General features: G+C 38.5%; 1 protein-coding gene across 9 annotated transcripts in view; it reads left to right on the top strand.

Moving 5' to 3' along the window:
* LOC105489539 (ring finger protein 111) overlaps window positions 1-21491 on the top strand; it is a 111510-nt gene that overhangs the window by 38927 nt on the left and 51092 nt on the right. For all 9 annotated transcript variants that reach the window (XM_011754411.2, XM_011754443.2, XM_011754417.3 and 6 more), the window contains exon 2: window positions 5384-6282. In XM_011754411.2, coding sequence (XP_011752713.2) covers window positions 5403-6282 — 880 coding nt within the window. In that variant the 5' untranslated portion in view covers window positions 5384-5402. The remainder of the gene's footprint in view (window positions 1-5383; window positions 6283-21491) is intronic.

Genomic DNA, 21491 nt, shown 5'->3' with positions numbered 1-21491 from the left:
TTTTTAGTGGAGACGGGGTTTCATTGTGTTAGCCAGGATGGTCTCGATCTCCTGACCTCGTGATCCGCCCGTCTCGGCCTCCCAAAGTGCTGGGATTACAGGCTTGAGCCACCGCGCCCGGCCCAACTTTGCATTTTTGATAGAGACGGATTTTTTCCATGTTGGTCAGGCTGGTCTCGAACTCCCAACCTCAGGTGATCTGCCTGCCTCGGCCTCCCAAAGTGATGGGATTATAGATGTGAGCCACTGTGCCTGGCCGGCTTTTAAAATTTCTTTTAAAAATCTTGTTTCTTTAGAGTCATGTAAGCAATAATTACATTTTTATTTACAGTTGAAGCAAGTATTCATATTTATAATTGGTAGTGAAGCATCATACCAATAATAGTGTATCACAGTTTAGAAGTAGAGTTCTTCAGAGTTGTATGGGTAGTCTTAATGGGTTTGTCCTCCTTTTGCTCACATAAACTTGATCACATAAAATGTGAATCCCAACTCTAAATTTTAGTTTTGAAAGTATTTTTTTTAGCTATTGTATTTTCTTAGTGCAAGGTTTACCAATAGTGGTGTATTCTACACTAGTATCAGGAGTAATTAGCATGAAGTCATCATGATATAGCAATAAAATGATTGGATCGATGTACACAAAGAGGGACTAGTATTATGGTTTCACTATTGAAGCAATGTATAACAGCAAGCCATTTATAATGTCACCAAGGAGATCTATCTTGTACACATTTGCCTCCTTTGTAAATTAGATCAGCCAATAATTTTTACAAAAATAAAAGACTAGAATACGGTTTTATCAAATAGCGAATCATTGAGAATATTATCTGTTGTTATATTTGCCACTTTTTAAGTTAAGTGCAATACTTGTGTCTCTTTTTGAACTTTCCTCTTCTCGGTTCAAAATACAGATTGATACAATACAACGATGGATTTTAGAAAAAAGCGTTTAGAACATGATACATACAATACAGCGATGGATTTTAGAAAAAAAAAAAATAGTGTGAATTACTCCCTGGGTGGGAACCTCTTAGTTATATGGGATGCTAATTTTGCATTTAATGACTGCATGACATGGTAACTCAGAGAACAGTTACTGGTGTACAAACACACACCACAGCATACACCACACCACCCCTCCTTGCTCCCCTCTACTGTTTTCTCATTGGACAGACTAAATTGACCAAAAATCAGAGCAAATTTAACCATAAAGAGTTGATTGCATTGTTTTGGCTTTGGGACATGAAATGATGGAAAAGAAATTGGGTTCAGTTAATTGTGCTATGAATCGCTTCTTTGTAAACTAATGTACATGGCTCCATGTCCTCAGAATTTGTCTGGTTTTTGGCAAATTTTCATTGCCTCTCATGATCTCCATTATCAACATGAGGACTTAGTAATTATGGATGAGGAGTCTAATTTTTAAATCTTCAGCCAGTAAAGACTCCAAGATCTCCTCCTCTGAAATCCACCAGAACATAACTCTGACATGGATTTCTGGAAGAACCCCAGCTGTTTCCAAGATACATCATGAGACTTCTGTTGCTGATGGAGTCTATATAGTTAATCAGATGCCCAGAAATCTTGATACTTTTCCTCTTGACTCTTTCACTTTTTTAATTTTAACCTCTTGACTTTCTGGCAGGAGTTTTATTGGGATATAATTTCATTGGGTTTTTAGTATATTCACAGAGTTGCATAGCTGGCACCACAATCAATTGTAGAACGTTTTCAGTTCACTGAAAAGAAAAGAAATTCTATACCTTTTTTTTTTTCCTCCGGGAGACAGAGTCTTGCTCTGTCGCCCAGGCTGGAGTACAGTGGCGCAATCTCGGCTCTCTGCAACCTCTGCCTCCTGGGTTCAAGTGATTCTCCTGCCTCAGCCTCCTGAGTAGCTGGGATTACAGGTGCCTGCCACCATGCCTGGCTGATTTTTGTATTTTTAGTAGAGACAGGGTTTCACCATGTTGGTCAGGCTGGTCTCAAACTCCTGACCTCAGGTGATCCACCTCAGCCTCCCAAAGTGCTGGGATTACAGGCGTGAGCCATTGCGCCCGGCCCACCTTTTATTTTATTTATTTATTTATTTATTTATCTTGAGACGAAGTTTCACTCTTGTTGCCCAGGCTGGAGTGCATTGGTGCGATACTGGCTCACTGCAACCTCTGCCTCCCTGGTTCAAGCAATTCTCCTGTCTTAGTCTCCTGAGTAGCTGGGATTACAAGTGCACACCATCACACCTGGCTAATTTTTTGTATTTTTAGTAGAGACAAGGTTTCACCATGTTGGCCAGGCTAGTCTCGAACACCTGACCTCAGGTGATCTACCCACCTCGGCCTCTCAAAGTATAGGGATTACAGGTGTGAGCTAGCGTGCCTGGCTAGAAACTCCATACTTTTTGGCCATTATAGTCGAATCTTCCTATCATCCCCAGCCCTAGGTACCCACGTTCTATCTCTGTAGATTTGCCTATTCCAGACATTCCATATAAGGGAATCTTACATTATGTTATCTTTTTGACTGGTTTCTTTTACTTAGCATATTGTTCATCTGTGTTGTAGCTTGAATCAGTATGGTAGTCCCTGCCCTCATCCAAGGGGAAACCATTCTGAGACCCCCAGTGGATGCCTGAAACCATATAGTGTTTCTTTTTTCATACACCTACATGCCTATGATAACGTTTAATTTATAAATTAGACAGAATAGACTAACAACAACAATAACATAGCACAATTCTAACAGTATACTGTAATACAACTTACGTGAATGTGGTCTCTCTGTCATACTGTGAGTAACTGAAGCTGTGGAAAGTTAAACTGGATAGTGATAGTGAGGGACTACCATACTTCATTTCTTTCTGTTGCTGAGTAATCTTTCATGTGGATTTATTTATTCGTCATTTGATTGGCATTTGTGTTCCCACTTTTTGACTATTATGACTAATGTTGCTGTTTATAAGTTTTTTTATGAGTATATGTTTTCATTTCTATTGGGTACATACCTAGGAGTGGAAATGCTAGGTCATATAGCAATTCTGTGTTTAATTTTTTTTTTTTTCCTTGAGACAGAGTCTTGCTCTGTTGCCCAAGCTGGACTGCAGCAGTGCAATCGCAGCTCACTGTAACCACCTCCTCCCAGGTTCAAGCGATTCTCATGCCTCAGCCTCCCAAATAGCTGGGATTATAGTCATGCGCAACTAGCCTGGCTAATTTTTGTATTTTTAGTAGAAATGGGGTTTTGCCATGTTGGCCAGGCAGGTCTTGAACTCCTGGCCTCCAGTGATCCACCGCCTTGGCCTCCCAAGTGGTGGGATTACAGATATGAGCCACCATGCCCAGCCTGTATTTAATTTTTGAGGATCTGCTAGACTGCTTCCCAAAGTAGCTTGTACGATTTTACATTTCCATCAGCAATGTATGAGGGTTCCAATTTTTTTTTTTTTTGCATCCTCTCTAACACTTGTTATTACCTGTCTTCTTTATTATAGCCATCCTATTTGATCCCGTTCAACTCTTAGATCACATGTACCTGTGTTTTATCATTGTGACTTCTGTTTTCTTGCCTTTAATTAAAATGATCCTTGTCTGACTGGCTGCCTTCTGTAATTTGCTCATTGCCATGCTCATGTTCACTCATCTTTGTGTTCCTGGTTTATCACTGATCCTGCTGAACTACAGATAGGGCTTGATGGCTGATCTTGGATACAGCACTGCCTGTCCTTGTAAATAAGAATAAAAGAAGATAGTGGTTTTGATAGCTTTTTGTAGGAATAGGCCATTCTATGCCTTAATTACTGTCATTTGTTCTGATAATAAAGTTGTATACTACAGTAACATGGGAGACCTGTAAGATTATATGTTTCTGTAACCCATTTGTAGAGAGGGAAAATACTTGCTTACAAAACAGCTGTTTTACTCGCTTTTTAGGAACTGGTTTAAAAATGTATTTTATGGGCAAAACAAATCTATGGTGTCAGAAGTTAGAATAGTGGTTAACAACTCGGTGGGTTGTAGTAATGGCAAGAGGATTTCTAGGGTGCTGGTTATGTTGTTTCTCTATCTGTTTGCCAGTTACATAGAGGTGTTCATTTTGTTAGTGTTCATTGATCTATAAACTTAGACTATATGTGTATGCTATACTTAATAAAAACTTGTTAAAAATATGTTAACAGTGTTTACTCATATTTTACACCAGTGAAGCTCTTCGTTTGTCACAGTAACTGCCTTTCTGATGAATATGTTTCATTTTGTCATGATATTTACTAATTTTAAGTTATTTTCATATGTACATTGCATTGATGTAAATGCTTTAAATTCATATCTCCTTTTGGCAGCTCGTAATTTAAGATGTTGAATGATTTAGATAGATTAGCTGTACAAAGTTTGATTTTATATTCTGCTGTACTGTTTATTTAACTGAATATTCTTCAGCAGCCCAAAGTCTTGGCTGTAATCTTTCTGTATCTAAAACTGAAATGCAGTAGTTGTGCCTATTATCAGGAGAATTCAGATTCTCATTAGAGAATTAATAGAATGGTATGAAGGAAAAAAACATAGAAAAGAGAAGCTTATATTCATTAGCTCGTTATTAATAGTATCAATCTAATGTAACCATCTAGATGTACAGAAATATTTAATAACCACTTAAAAATGTCATACCAGGAGTAAAACATGTTGACTAGTCTTTTGAATTCGAATCCTTTTGTTTATATTTCACTGAAATAGGTTTTGAAGTAATTGTTTGATTTGACCAAATATGTTATGTTGCTGAAGGTAGTAAGATATGCAACAAGATCAGTTTTTGATTAATAGAAGTTTTTTTTTTTTTTTTTTTTTTTTTTTGAGACGGAGTCTAGCTCTGTCGCCCAGGCTGGAGTGCAGTGGCCGGATCTCCGCTCACTGCAAGCTCCGCCTCCCGGGTTTACGCCATTCTCCCGCCTCAGCCTCCCGAGTAGCTGGGACTACAGGCGCCCGCCACCTCGCCCGGCTAGTTTTTTGTACTTCTTTTTAGTAGAGACGGGGTTTCACCGTGTTAGCCAGGATGGTCTCGATCTCCTGACCTCGTGATCCGCCCGTCTCGGCCTCCCAAAGTGCTGGGATTACAGGCGTGAGCCACCGCGCCCGGCCAATAGAAGTTTTTAAGTAGGCTTATGCTCTATATTTACTGTATTTCTAAAAATTGGGTGCATGAGTAGAGTGACCAGAGAACAATGTTTTATAAGAACAGTAAAATAATTCATAACAGACATTTTGTGCACTGATGAGGAAAAGACAGTTCTGCCTTTATAAGGGATCTTCTTGGTGGAATTTGAGAACTCTTCAGTTAAATAGTATAATAAAACACATTAAAATTCTTTTAAATATCTAATTTTGTCTTCTAGGCTTTCCTTAAAGTTTCCCATGTCTCAATGGACTCCTGAATATAACGAGCTCTACACCTTAAAAGTGGATATGAAGAGTGAGATTCCTTCTGATGCACCAAAGACACAGGAGAGTCTGAAAGGGATCCTTTTGCATCCAGAGCCCATTGGGGCAGCCAAAAGTTTTCCTGCAGGAGTTGAGATGATTAATAGTAAAGTGGGGAATGAATTCTCTCACCTTTGTGATGATTCTCAAAAACAAGAGAAGGACATGAATGGTAACCAGCAAGAACAAGAAAAAAGTGTCGTTGTGAGGAAAAAACGCAAAAGCCAGCAGGCTGGCCCTTCGTATGTGCAGAATTGTGTTAAAGAAAACCAGGGAATATTAGGACTGAGGCAACACCTAGGAGCACCAAGTGATGAAGATAATGATTCCTCTTTTAGTGATTGTCTTTCTTCTCCTTCATCTAGTCTGCATTTTGGAGATTCTGATACTGTGACTTCAGATGAGGATAAAGAAGTCCCTGTAAGACATTCCCAGACCATTTTGAGTGCTAAAAGTAGAAGCCATAGTGCACGGTCTCATAAGTGGCCTCGGACTGAGACAGAATCTGTATCAGGATTGTTAATGAAAAGACCCTGTTTACATAGCAGTTCATTACGGAGACTTCCATGCAGAAAGAGATTTGTAAAAAATAATTCCTCACAGAGGACACAGAAACAAAAAGAGAGGATATTAATGCAGAGGAAGAAACGAGAAGTGTTAGCGCGAAGAAAATATGCCTTGCTACCTAGTTCTAGTAGTTCCAGTGAGAATGACCTCAGCAGCGAATCCTCTTCTAGCTCATCAACTGAAGGAGAAGAAGATTTGTTTGTTTCTGCCAGTGAAAACCACCAAAACAATTCAGCTGTTCCCTCAGGTAAAAATGTTTAAGCTGAGTAAAACATGGAACCGATTGCATTGTATATGTGCTTAATTTTTTGTTTGTGTCTTACTGATTTTATTTAAAATTACTATCAGGCTCTATTAACTTTTATTTTTAAGCCATTTAAATTACCAATTGCAGTATTAAACCATGACTCCAATGCTAAGATAAAAATTAAAAAAATTTCTAGTGACAAAAATAAGTCAGAGTTTTTTGGGGGAATAGCCATTTATTCCTTTTTTTTTTTTTTTCTGAAACAGAGTCTCACTCTGTCCCTCAGGCTGGAGTGCAGTGGCGCAATCTCGGCTCACTGCAACCTCCGCCTCCCGGGTTCAAGCAATTCTCTTGTCTCAGCATCCCAGGTAGCCAGGATTACAGGCACCCACCACCATGCATAGCTAATTTTTGTATTTTTAGTAGAGACAGGGTTTTACCATGTTGGCCAGGCTAGTCTTGACTCCTGACCTCAAATTATCTGCCTGCGTTGGCCTCCCAAAATGATGGGACTAGAAGCATGAGCCACCACACCTGGCTTTATTTAGATACATTTTATACGTATTAGATTATATTTTATATGTGTTCTTAATTTATGGTACACATTTTTTTCCTTGTGTTTCTTTAATATGCTTGACTTTTATTAATACTTTTTCAGCTCCCTGTATGATGGATTCAACCATAGTAAGAACAGTTCTAGTAACTAAAAGAGACTGGTTAATATTATTTTTTCTTTTTGTTTGAGTCAGCATCTGGCTTTGTTGCTCAGGCTGGAGTACAGTGATGCAATCTTGGTTCACTGCAACCTTCACCTCCTGGGCTCAAGCCATCCTCCCACCTCAGCCTCTCAAGTAGCTGGGACTATAGGCACACACCACCACACCTGGCTTATTTTTGTATTTTTTGTAGAGATGGGTTTTATCAAGTTGCTCAGGCTGGTCTTGAACTCCTTAGCTCAGGCAATCCACCTGCCTTGGCCTCTCAATATTTTTTCTTTAAGTGCTGTGTTCTCGTTGTTTGCTGTTATCATGTTCTTTATAGTTGAAAAATAATTTCAGGTATTTGAGTAGTAACTTTTATTCTAATACTAGAACCCAGAGACTTTTAGTCCTGACAGTGCATACAATACATCAGTTAAAATTGGATAGGGACTATTTCCTGTCAGTGCTCTTGCGCATATGTGCCCTTGCTCATGCGCACCGACACTCTCTCACACACACACAGTAAATGTGATATGTAAGTAGAATAAGTTTATTTGCAGACAGTCCTGAAATGTATGTTCCATATATACAGACCATCCTAAGATAATGCATCACTTTTACAGTTGTGATTTAAAGGGAGCTGTTGAAGTGAGCATTGAAGAGCTGTCTGAACTGAGGGAAAAGATTAATTTCTTGTGAAATTAGTGAATAGGGCAGTGGGCTTAGGGGGAGCTTTCTAAAGGGTTAGCTAAGTCATGGTTTCTAATACTAACATAAGCTTTCTCAGTTTTACCTTATGTCTTGCCTGTTAAGGTCAGGGCTTGCTAGTCTACTTTTGGATGTGCCATTTCTTCTTCTGTTCTTATTTATGAGTCCCTTCCTTTTCCACGAATTTCTTTCCTTTTTCATTTTCATTTTTCTATGTTTGCCAGAACCCTAAAACCAGTAACCTTGTTCTTAATCTTAGGCTTGGCCATGTTCAGATCAGTTTTAACCTACACAAATATTTTTTGAGAAGAGTTCATTTTGATCATGTATAGCCAGCTGAGAAGAGTGTAGAATAACCATTCCCAGAGGTTTCCTGAAAATAAGGGAAATGAGTGGTTGTCTTGCTTAATTGTCACTTTTTTCTCAGGTGGTCAGAATGTGCACGTACTGGTTTTGGGAGCGAGAACAGCAGAGCTCAATTTGTGCTTGAAGTTAATGAGACAGGATGGTTGGTGTGGAGCAGAAGTTCTAAGGAGCTGGTGTTTCTAGGGGAATGAGAATATAGTAATTGCATGTCATTATCAGTGCCAGGGGTTCATATAGTCCCAAGTATTAAAGAGAAGTCCAAACTTAATGCATTTAAAAATCTTATTTAATAATTATTGTAGCAAGTTTTTTTTTTTTTTTTACTGCCTTTCTTGGAAGGATTACATTATTTTAATTACATTATTTTCAGACATTACCCTCAAACATTAGAAACAGAAATCCAAAATGTTGAAACCAAGAACACCCAATGTTTTCTGGTTTCTAGACAAGTGATTTCTGTAAACTATTTTTTAAAAAAATAATGATTTAATAATATTCACATGATATGGAATTTTAAAAGTATCTAGTAAGTTTAAAATAGAAGATAAAAGGTTATCTGTTCTTCATATCCTCCAGTCTTACTATTACCCAGAAGTAATCACTATTAGTAGTTTCTTATCTCCCTTAGAAAATGTGAAAGCCTATTCAAGGATAAATAATGTGGCTCTTTTTATATCACCATGTATAGTTATCTCATTCTTTTTGACATTTGCGTAGTATTCCCTTTGTATGATAATGTATTTAATCAGCTTTTGTCAGTGAATATTTGCTGCATTGAGCAAACTTGAGCTTGCATTTTGTACACCTATGTAAGTGTATCTTAAGGAATAATTTCTAAAAGTGTTTCAGAGGGTATATGCATTGAAAGTGTTGTTAGCTATTGTTACCAGAATGCCCTCCAAGAAGTTTGCATTAAATTCCTCGATGCTACTATCATGCTGGTAATACAAATACCTAACACTGGTTGAGTGCTTACTCTGTGCTAGTAATGTTCTATTTTATGTGTATTCTCATTGAATCCTTCCAGTACTCATATGAGATGGATTCCATTATCGTCACACTCATATTACAGATGAAGCATTTGGAAAATCAGTTTGGAATGATTTTTTAAAAACTATTTTCAGAATAGTTAAACTGAAATATTAATGGGACTTAACTTTATTGTCAAGAAATCTCAGCTCTTTCAAATAATTAACTTCCTTAGATTCTTAGGAGATAGGTTATTTCCTAGTCATATTTTGAGTGATTCAAATAAAGTGATTTGGCAAAAAGTCTTAGGTAATTCAAATGGTAGAACTAGAACTTGAACTCAGGCTTTCTGGATAGAGTTGTAATGTCTGAACTTTTAATTTGACTTATTTACTAAATGTTGATATGATTTGTATGGATGATTGGGTATTAGTCTGGAGCTTCTGGGACAACTTTTTCTTACAATGTGCATTTATTAATCCATTCTCACACTGCTAATAAAGACATACCTGAGACTGGGTAATTTATAAAGGAAAGGGGTTCCACATGGCTGGGGAGGCCTCACGGTTATGGCAGAAGGTGAATGAGGAGCAAAGTCACGTCTTACATGGCAGCAGGCAAGAGAGAGCTTGTGCAGGGGAACTCCCATTTATAAAACCATCAGATCTCATGAGACTTACTAACTACCATGAGAACATGGTATGTGGAAAATTGCCTACCTGAATTATGTCCATCTGGCCTCGTCCATGACACATGGGGATTATTACAAGTCAGGGTGAGATTTGGGTAGGGATACAGCCAGACCATATCATTCTGCCCCAGCCCCTCCCAAATCCCATGTCCTCACATTTCAAAACCAATCATGCCTTCCCAACAGTCCCCTGAAGTCTTAACTCATTTCAGTATTAACTCAGAAGTCCACAGTCCAAAGTCTCATCTGAGACAAGGCAAGTCCCTTCTGCCTATGAGCCTGTAAAATTAGAAGCAAGTTAGTTCCTAGATACAATGATGGTGCAGGCATTGGGTAGTTATACCTGTTAACATTTAGTTCCACATAACTTATGCAAATTTCTGTAGCTGGCTTGAATTTCTCCCCCAGAAAATGGGTTTTTCTTTTTTATCACATTGTCAGGCTGCAAATTTTAATTTTGTGCTCTTCTTCCTCTGGAATGCTTTGCTCTTAGAAATTACTTCTGCCAGATACCCTAAATCATCTCTGTCAAGTTCAAGGTTCCACAGACCTCTAAGGCAGAGGCAAAATGCTGCCAGTCTCTTTGCATAGCAAGAGTGACCCATTTATTCCAGTTCCCAAGAAGTTCCTTGTCTTCATCTGAGGCTACCTCAGCCTGGACTTTATTGTCAGTATCACTATCAGCATTTTGGTCAAAACCATTCAACAAGTCTCTAGGAAGTTCTGAACTTTCCCATATCTTCCTATCTTCTTTGGAGCTCTCCAAACTTTTCCAGACTCTGCCAGTTACCTAGTTCCAAAGTTGCTTCCACATTTTCAGATATCTTTACAGCAGTGGTCCACCCTGTTAGTACCAGTTTACTGTATTAGTTCATTCTTATGTTGCTAATAAAGACATACCCGAGACTGGGTAATTCGTTCTGATTATTTTTTTGAGACAGTCTTACTCTGTGGCCCAGGCTGGAGTGCAGTGGTATAATCTGGGCTCACTGTAACCTCCACCTCTTGGGTTAAAGTGACTTTCCTGCCTCAGCCTCCCGAGTAGCTGGGATGACAGGCCTGCGCCACCACGCCTGGCTAATTTTTGTATTTTTAGTAGAGACTGGGTTTCACCATGATGGCTGGGCTGGTCTTGAACTCCTGGCCTCAAGAGATCCACTGCCCACCTCGGCCTCCCAAAAGACTGGAATTACAGGTGTGAGCCACCACACCCGACCAAGACTGTGTGATTTATAAAGGAAAGAGGTTTAACTGACTTACAGTTCCACATGGCGGGGCAGGCCTCACAATCATGGCAGAAGGTGAATGAGGAGCAAAGTCACATTTTACATGGCAGCAGGTGAGAGAGAGCTTGTGCAGGGGAACTCGCATTTATAAAATCATCAGATCTCATGAGACTTGTTCACTACCATGAGAACATGGTATGTGGGAAAATTGTCCCCAAGATTCAGTTTTCTCCACCTGGCCCCTTCTTGGCATGTGGGCATTATTACAGTTCAAGGTGAGATTTGGGTGGGGACACAGCCAAACCATATTGGTGCATCAATATTTATCGGCTATTGGGAAATAAACTGATGGAAGAATGTTCTACATTTTAAGTATTTTGTAATATCTTAAAACACTCCAAGACACAACAGTTGTATATAATTAACTGACTTTACATCATCAGTTTATTTGTGGTTCTTTTTGGTTTGGTTTTGTTTGCTTTTTGAGACAGAGCCTTGTCTGTTGCCCAGATTGGAGTGCAGTGGCTCAATTATGACTTGCTGCAGCCTCAACCTCCCTGGGCTCAGGTGATGCTCCCACCTCAGCCTCCTTAGTAGCTGGGACAGCAGCAGGTGTGTGCAACCACACATGACTAATGTTTTTTTTTTTTTTTCGTAGAGACAGGGTTTTGTCATGTTGCCCAGGCTGATCTCAAACTCCTGGGCTTAAGTGATCTGCCTGTCTCGGCCTCCCAAAGTGCTGGATTATAGGTGTGAGCCACTGCACATAACCAGTTTATTGGTTATAATCAACAGATTTCTGGAAAATATTCCCTTTTTGCTGTCCCATTAATTGGCTTTTAACTTTAACTCTTTATTTTTTATTATTTTAACTTTATTTCTATACATAACTTTCTTTATAGAAAGCCGAAGTGATATGTTACTTGGGCTATTAGCAAGCCTGTTGGACATTGAGTTTTTCCCAGTTGCCAGTGAGGCTGATAATTTATACATTCTGTTTTGTTCCTATAATATTTGTCAAGAACTTCAGATATTTAAAATAACCTAACAGAAGCTAGGTTTGAGAATGGGTGTTAATTTTAGTAATGTATTTCTAGGATCTATTCAGAGAACCTTACTGGAAGTAATTAACATTTAGTAGCACTAAAACCTTGGGTTTCCCAATTAATTGTGGATATGAGGACTTCCTGATACTTTATTAACTTTAAAATTAATAGGTATTATAGATTATATCTCCTTCAGTCTTGAAGGAAATGTAAATGTCAAATATGCTCCTAAATAAGAGAGCTTAAGTCAGTCCCATTTTACCACTGAGGAGAAAAAGAAGTTTTGTCTATCTTGCTTTGAAATATAAAGTTTTAAGGCTGTTGTTAAAATAGTCATATGTCTTATTACCTTATTTACATATAAAATATTGAAAAAATTTTAATTTAGAATTAGTGATTATTACGCACCCTTCCTGAAAATAATTTTATCCACACAAGCATCATAGACATTGACGTCTTGGTAATTGCTAGAACCATTTTTTAAGTCATCACAATTTGTGAGAGCATAGGATCCTCATCTGCTTTGTGTGAGATATGGCACTTACTGACTCCATGAGTGATGCATCACTAGAAACTTTGTCTCAAACTACAGATGTCATTTTACCTTATATTGGGCCTTAAAAAATTATCCAGTAGCTGTATATATATGTTTTCCATGTGTAGTCCATACTGTATTGACTTTTTAAGCTTTTTTAAAAGTTTGCTTAAAAAGATTACCCTTGGAATTGTAGAGTCCCAGGATCAGGAATTATATCTAAAGCTGTGAATACTTCTGTCCCTCTTTTTGAAAAATAGCATTGATTTTTTTTTTTTTGTTTTATGATTTTATTTGGGAACTTTTAGACATATACAAAAACAGAAATATGCAATGAACTCCCCCATATACTCATTATCTCGCTTCAGTTGTTGACATTCCACCATTCATATTTCATTTCTAACCCCTCTTTTTTTTTTCCTGGAGAGTTTCAGAACAATTGTAGATATCATTTTACTCATAGAGACTTCAACACACATGGTTTAATTCTATTTTATATATGGCATCGTTTCTGTAAACTGATAGTTAGGTCTAAAAGCTTGATTAGGTTCAAGTTTAGTCCCGGTAGTACTTTGTTGGTGATACTATGTGCTGTCTGTTGCGTCACATATTGAGCTTGATCAGAGGGTTCAGGTGTCATTCTGATCCTTCCATTATAAAGTTCCCCTTCACTGTTTTCTGTAATGTTTTTTAGCAGTTATTAATGGTCTTGCCGAGATTCATTATATTAGGGGTTGCAAAATACTGATTTTTTTTTTTTTTTTTGAGATGGAGTTTTGCTTTTGTTGCCCAGGCTGGAGTGCAAAGATGTGATCTCAGCTCACTGCAACCTCTGTCCCCCGGGTTCAAGTGATTCCCCTGCCTCTACCTCCCGAGTAGCTGGGATTACAGGCTTATGCTACCATACTTGGCTAATTTTGTATTTTTAGTAGAGATGAGGTTTCTCCATGTTGGTCATGCTGGTCTCAAACTCCTAACCTCAGGTGATATGCGTGCCTCGGCCTCCCAAAGTTCTGGGATTACAGGCGTGAGCCACCACTCCCAGCCTTGATATTCTAATTCTATCACTTTGCTTAAGTTTATTATCTGAGATTCTTCTATGAAGGAAGAACACTTCGTTCATCAGCTAATTGGTTATTCTGAAATTCTGTTCATACAGGAAAGGCGAGATGAATGCTTGATTTTCTTCCTTCATTTACCACTTCTCAGAATGACTTGGTATTCTAGCAGCATCCAAAGAGGTGTTTTTGGTTTTCAGTATCATGAATGCATGAATTTTAGTATATTTGATGGATTTCAGTTTGTTGCAGTCTTTTTATATTTTTTAAAATGATTTTATCTTTGGCCATTGGGAACATCTTCAGACTGGGTCATTGTCCTTTTGATGCCATCCTAGTGGTCTTTGATGACTTCCCTACTCTCTGGTATGTCAGATTGGTGCAGATTAATCTATAGTTCCTGCCGCAGACCTAGAAACAGCTGTTCCTTTAAGAACTCCTGACTTTTTTTTTTTTTTTTTTTTTTTCTTTTGGAGACAGAGTCTTGTTCTTTCGCCAGACTGGAGTGCAGTGGTGTGATCTTGGCTCACTGCAACCTCCGCCTCCTGGGTTTAAGTGATTCCCCTGCCTCGGTCTCCTGGGTAGCTGGGACTACAGGCACGCACCACCATACCTGGCTAACTTTTTGTATTTTAGTAGAGATGGGGTTTTACCGTGTTGGCCAGCATGGTCTCGATCTCCTGACCTCATGATCCGCCTGTCTCAGCCTCCTCAAGTGCTGGGATTACAGGTGTGAGCCACCGCACCTGGCCCGATTTTCTTTTATTGGGAGGTGATAGAGACTAAAGTCTGGGAATTAAGGTGTTTTTTGCTCTACTGGGTTGCCAATGCTTTTGGCTTTTTTGAATTTAACCTAATTTTTTTTTTTTTTTTTTTAAAGGGACAAGGTCTCACTCTGTCGCCTAGGCTGCAGAGCAGTGGTGCACTCATAGCTTTCTGCAGCCTTGACCTCCTGGGCTCGAGTGATCCTTCTTCCTCAGCCTTCTGAGTACTTGGGACGACAACACATGCTTTCTTGCTCCACTAATTTTTCAATTCTATTTTAATTTTTTTTTTTAGAGATGAGATCTTCTTACATTGCCCAGTGTGGTCTCAACTTCCTGGCCCCAACTTATCCTCCTATCTTAGCCTCCTCATTTGCTGGGATTACAGGTGTGGTGTGAACCACCATGCCTAGCACATTTTGACTGTTTTAACAAAACTAGGAATGTAAAGATTTAGAAAAAAATAAATCTTTAAGTGAATATTTCCACTATAAGTTTAGGATTAGGGTTTTTATGTAAGTTGTTGTTTTATATTTGTATTCTTATGCTGAAAACTCTGATTCTTAATAATATTAACCATTGCTTATTTGCCTTGTCCTGTATATACCATAAATACATACACATAAGTGAACTAGTTTCAACATAAAAATTACTTTTAATGGCAAAACTGCCCTTGCTTTTTCACCAACCTAATATAGTAGTTCTAATTAATACAGTTTAAGTATTTTGTTTTGTATAGTGCCTTTTTGCCCTTGGCCAGTTTTCTGTGTGGTTGTGCCACCAATTTCACATGCATTTAGGTTCATTTATTTCAGGGTTGGCTTTTTTAAGGGTATTTTTAAAAAATTTTAATTTTGCTTTTTAAATTATGTAAAACATTTACCTGGCTTCAGAGGCAAAACTTTAAAACAAGATATACTCAGGTCTTTAGTTTTGGTTAATTCTTTCATTTTTTTTCCTTCAAAAATAAACTCAAAATATGACCCCCTTCTCTTACTCAAAAGTGTCTCTTGCTTTTTTCACTTAATATATACTATTGTTGGGGTATACAGAGATACTGTAGAGGAATGAAAGTATGTGTCTCTGTATGTGTCATTTCTTTTTATTCCTTTTGTTGTTAAGCTTCATCATACTGCCTTGGATGGTTGTACCAGTGTATTCAACCAGTCTCCTATTGATGAACAGTTTGCAGACTTTTTTTTTTTTTTTTTAAAATATAAATAGCATTGCAATAAACAGCTTTTTTTGACCCGGTGCGGTGGCTCCCACCTTTAATCCCAGAACTTTGGGAGGCCAAGGCAGGTGGATCATGAGGTCAGAAGTTCAAGACCAGTCTGACCAACATGGTGAAACTCCGTCTCTGCTAAAAATACAAAAGTTAGCCGGGCATAGTGGCTGCGCCTGTAATCTCAGCTACTCAGGAGGCTGAGGCAGGAGAATTGCTTGAACCCAGGAGGTGGAGGTTGCAGTGAACCGAGATCTAGAGATTGTGCCACTGCATTCCAGCCTGGGTGACAAGAGTGGGACTCCGTCTCAAAAAAAAAAAAAAAAAAAAAATTCCTGCAATAAATAGCTTTTTGTATATGTCATTTCATATTTTTTTTGCCAGTGTGTCTTTGGGATAGAATTATAGAAGGCAGTTGTTGAATAAAGGACAAATGCATATGTTATTTTGTAAGATATGGCCACATTTTTCTCCATGGTGATTGTAACCATTTTGAATGCTCACCAGCAAGGATGCCTGTTTTCTCAAAAATCTTTCCAACAGAATATGTTGTCAGATTTTAGGGGGTTTTTGGTCCATCTGATAGCTGAGGAATAGTATGTCAGTACATTTTAAATTTGTATTTCTTTTATTTTTTAAAATGTGTAATGTGTATCTTTTCATATGTTTTAAAAACCTTAGGTCATTTGCATTTCTTTTCCTGTATTCAGTCTGTTCATATTTTTTTGTTTTTATTTTTTGCCTGTTTTGATATCAGGATGTTGGTCTTCATTCTTCTGTCCATTTTTAGAAGCTTTTTATATATTAGCTATATAAATCCTATATAATACACACATTTTTCACAAATTAATTAGTGGTGTCTTGACTTACATACTTTATATGCCAATTTTTTTTTCTTTTTTTCTTTTCTTGAGACAGGATCTCACTCTGTCACCCAGGTTGGAGTATAGCGTTGCTTTCTCGGCTCACTGCAACCTCAGCCTCCCACGCTTAAGCGATCCTCCCACCTCAGCCTGCTGAGTAGCTGGGACCACAAGTGCACACCCCCACGCCCGGCTAATTTTTGTATTTTTTTTGTAGGGACGGGATTTTGCCATATTGCCCAGGCTGGTCTTGAACTTCTGAGCTCAAGTGATCCACCTGCTCGACCTCCCAGGGTGCTGGGATTATAGGCGTGAGCCACCATGCCCGGCCGACATTTTTTTCCACAAGTCATATTTATCAACTTTTTTTTTTTTTTTTTGAGACGGAGTCTTGCTCTGTCACCCAGGCTGGAGTGCAGTGGCCGGATCTCAGCTCACTGCAAGCTCCGCCTCCCGGGTTTACGCCGTTCTCCTGCCTCAGCCTCCCGAGTAGCTGGGACTACAGGCGCCCGCCACCTCGCCCGGCTAGTTTTTTTGTATTTTTTAGTAGAGACGGGGTTTCACCGTGTTAGCCGGGATCGTCTCTCGATCTCCTGGCCTCGTGATCCGCCCGTCTCGGCCTCCCAAAGTGCTGGGATTACAGGCTTGAGCCACCGCGCCCGGCCCATATTTATCAACTTTTATTCTTACTGCTTCTGGATTTTGAGTCGTAATTAGGAATACTTTTTCCACTCCAAAGTTGTAGCAAAATTAGCCCATTTTCCCCCAGTCCTTGTACTTAATTCATTTTGAACATTTAGAGCATAGATCCATTTGGTGTTTATTCTTATATATAATATGAAAAATGGACCCAATTTTTTTTTTCATGTGACTATCCATTTGTCCCCAATCCGGTCATTAGCATCTTTTTCCTGTTGATTTGAAATATGCTACTTTTGTCACATGTTAAATTTTCCATATGCATTTGGGCCTTTTTATGGAGTTTTTACTCTGTCTTACTGCTCTGTCTGTCCATGTACAGGAAGAACATTCATTTAATTGTAGAATCTTTAATGTTTTCCTAGATATTGTTGTTTGTTTATTCTTCCAAGTGAACTTTATAATCAGTTTGTTTACATGGAGGTGATTGGGGGTTGGGAGGTCTAGGATGGTACTTTTATTGGGATTGCATTTGTAGATTATATTACAGAGAGTTGACATCCTCCTATTCCAGAATATGGAATGTTTTTTCATTTGTTGATGTCTAGTTTTGTATCTTGCAGAGAGTGTTTTATGTTTTTTAAAAATTATTGAGGTATACTTAACTACTATAAAATTCATTCATTTAAAGTGTACAATTTGGTAATTTTTTTTTTTTTTTTTTGAGACAGGGTCTCACTTTGTTGCCCATGCTGTAGTGCAGTGGTGCGATATTCCACTCACTACAACCTCCACTTCCAGGGTTCAAGTGATTCTCCCACCTTAGCCTTCCAAGTAGCTGGGACTATATAGGTACATGCCACCACACCCAGCTAATTTTTGTATTATTTGGTAGAGACGGGGTTTCACCATGTTGGTCAGACTGGTCTTGAACTCCTGACCTCAGGTGATCTGCCTACCTTGGCCTCCCAAAGTGCTGGGATTACAGATGAAAGCCACCACACCCAGCCCAATTCAGTAATTTTTAAAAGTATATTTAGAGCTGTGCAGTAATGACCATAATACAGTTTTAGAATATGTTTATCAATCCCAGAAGATCCCTCCTGCTTTCTTGCTGTCAGTCTCTGTTCCTGCTTTCATTCCTCTCAACCTCTAATTTGCTGTATCTATGGATTTGCTTTGTGTGGGCATTTCATATAAATGAAATCATATAATATATGGTCTTTACTGTCTGGCTTCTTTTACTTAGCATAATTTTTTTTTTTTTTTTTTTTTTTTGAGGCAGGTCTTGCTCTGTTGCCCAAGCTGGAGTGCAGTGGCGATCATAGCTCACTGCAAACTCTGCTTCTCAGACTCAAGCAATCCTCCCATCTCAGCCTCCCGAGTAGCTAGGACTACAGGTGCATGTCACCATGTCTGGCTAATTTTTGTATTTTTTTGTAGAGACAAGGTTTCTCCATGTTGTCCAGCCTGGTCTCCGACTCCTGGGTTCAAGCAATCCACCTGCCTTGGCCTCCCAAAGTGCTTGGATTACAGACATGAGCCACTGGGCCCAGCCTAAGTTAGCATAATTTTTTAAGGAGGTTAATCCATGTTGTAGCAGGTATCAGTAATTAGATTTTATTTTATTAGTTATAGCATTCTGTTGTATAGATATACCACATTTTGTTTATCTAGTTGTCAGTGATGGCATGTTTTTTTGTTTGTTTTTTGTTTTTTGAGATGGAATCTCGTTCTGTCGCCCAGGCTGGAGTTCAGTGGTGTGATCTCAGCTCACTGCAACCTCCACCTCCCGGGTTCACATGATTCTCTGCCTCAGCCTCCTGAGTAACTGGGATTACAGGTGCATACCACCATGCCCAGCTATTTTTTTTTGTATTTTTAGAAGAGACGGGGTTTCACTATGTTGGCCAGACTTGTCTTGAACTCCTGACCTTATGATCTGCCCACCTTGCTCTCCCAAAGTGTTGGGATTACAGGCATGAGCCACTGCCCCTGGCTGGAATTGTTTAAGTGATTTATTCCCTGGCTGGGCTCTGGTCCTACTTGTGTTTCTGTACTGCCATTAGTCATGAATATGAGATACACATGACATCTATAAGGCTAGTGAGCAGGCTCCTCTAGGTAGGTAGAAGTCAAGGGCGTTTTGAATTGTTTCCGGTATTTGCTATTGTGAAAATGCTGCAGTGAACATTTGGGTACAAATCTTTGTGTATATATATGTTTTCATTTCTGTTGGAAAGATACCAACAGAGGAGTCCCAAAGTGGAGTCAGTTGCTATAACTTCAGTAACTTTAATTGTGACTATAAAAGACAGGAGCAGTGGCAAAAGCATCTGGTAGCATGAAAATGCTTTTGATAGTAACTACACGCCCACATGTTTAGTAGGTATGGTAACATGATGTCATTTATGAAAAGAATGTGAGCTTTAGAATTGGAATTAGCTTTGAATTTTAAGTGTTGCTTATTGTTTGCTTGTAAGTCACTTAAACTTTCTAAGCTTCAGTTTCTTGATGGGGCTAGACATGCATAATACTATATATGGCACAAAGTTTGTGCTCACAGATTGGAAACTATCTTTTTTTTTTCTTTTTTTTGAGACAGAGTTTTGCTTTGCCGCCCAGGCTGGAGGGCAATGGAGCAATCTTGGCTCACTGCAGCCTCCACTTCCCGAGTTCAAGCCTCAGCCTCACGAGTAGCTGGGATTAGAGGCACACGTCACCATGCCCAGCTCATTTTTGTATTATTAATAGAGATGGGGTTTTGCCATGTTGGCCAGACTGGTCTCAAACTCCTGACCTCAGGTGATCCACCTGCCTCGGCCTCCTAAAGTGCTCGGATTACAGGCATGAGCCACCACGCCTGGCCATGGAAACTCTTCTTACTGTTAGCATCATTCCAGTCTTAAGGCACAGAGGGACTAAGGTGATCAGTGAGTATAGTGGCTAACATTGCTTATTGCTGATGCCAAGAGAATCTGTGCTCTCTTACCAGGAAATAGAAATGGACTTTGAGGAGTTCATAAAGAACTCTCGCAGAGAAACCGTTGTTTTTGTTATCGTTGTGATACTACTCATATTCTTTCTAGTCTGGTAGCCAGAGAAATATGTTATTTTTCTCATGATGTTTTAAAAGCTATAAACAACCTAATCTTAAAAAATAAACAATTCAAAGAAAATCACCCACAGTCCTACCACTATCTTAGCTATACTCATTTTTTGTCCTTTAGTATTTCTAAATGTAAAAGATAAAATGAGAATAAAATTGACCCAATAAGAAATGACTTATTCTCCTGATTTTCTTTTAAGCTGTGCTATTTAATAAGATTAACTTCATAATTTTAGAAATGTTTCCCTTTTTAAAATTTTGGTTTAAATAACTGTTATCCTAGAAAACACTAGATTGTAGATGCCAAAATGTTGCCTGTTGTGAATATGCTTTAGTTATATAATTTTTATGTATTATGTTCAAATTATGCATAAAGTCCTTTTTAGAAAAATAATGATGTTAAAGCAATAGAATAAGGGTGCTTCAGCAAGCTATTTATATACTTTTAGTTACATAATCTCTGTATTCATAAAAAGTTATATAAATTGAATTTTCATGGATTAGCAAAGCTAGCTTTGTATCATTTATCATTGAGGTTTCAAAATGTTACATAAGCCATGTGAAACGTGTTCAATAATGTTAGCTTATTTTTTACAGTTTTTTTTTTTTTGTTTTTACTTTTATTTATTTATTTTTTTGAGACGGAGTTTTTGGTCTTGTCACCCAGGCTGGAGTGCAGTGGCGCGATCTTGGCTCACTGCAACCTCCACCTCCCAGGTTCAAGTGATTCTCCTGCCTCAGCCTCAGAATAGCCGGGACTATAGGCACCTGCCACTACAACTGGCTAATTTTTGTATTTTTAGTAGAGACGGGGTTTCACCATGTTGGCCAGGCTGGTCTCGATCTCCTGACCTTGTGATCCTCCCACCTCGGCCTCCCAAAGTGCTAGGATTACAGGCGTCAGCCACTGTGCCCGGCCTTAGTTTTTCCTCTTTTTTAAAACAGGTTTTGAAAGAAATTTTGTATACAGATAAGTAGAGAAAAATCATAAATAAAGTTGATATGTAGATATAACTTTTCTCCATGTAGAACTGGTAATGCCCAGTTTATGGGTTGAAATAAGAAAAGTTTTTTTAAAATCATGACTTTTTGTTGATACATAATGCTTTTAGTTTTAAATATACTTTTACCACCATTACTTAATTCCATATTTAATAATTTGAGTTAATTAACAACAAGTAACATCTGCAAAGTCAATGGTTAGCTGGATTAATATCTCAAGGTTCCCTTTGTACTTCTACCTTAAGCTGCATTGTGCTCATGATTATGAAGCAAGAGTTGGAAAATAATTTGGAAATTCAATCTACAA

Source organism: Macaca nemestrina, chromosome 7, assembly GCF_043159975.1.
Source record: "Macaca nemestrina isolate mMacNem1 chromosome 7, mMacNem.hap1, whole genome shotgun sequence".
Taxonomy (NCBI): Eukaryota; Metazoa; Chordata; class Mammalia; order Primates; family Cercopithecidae; genus Macaca; species Macaca nemestrina.
Note: the sequence above shows the minus strand (reverse complement) of the source record. Positions and strands in the feature narration are given on the sequence as shown.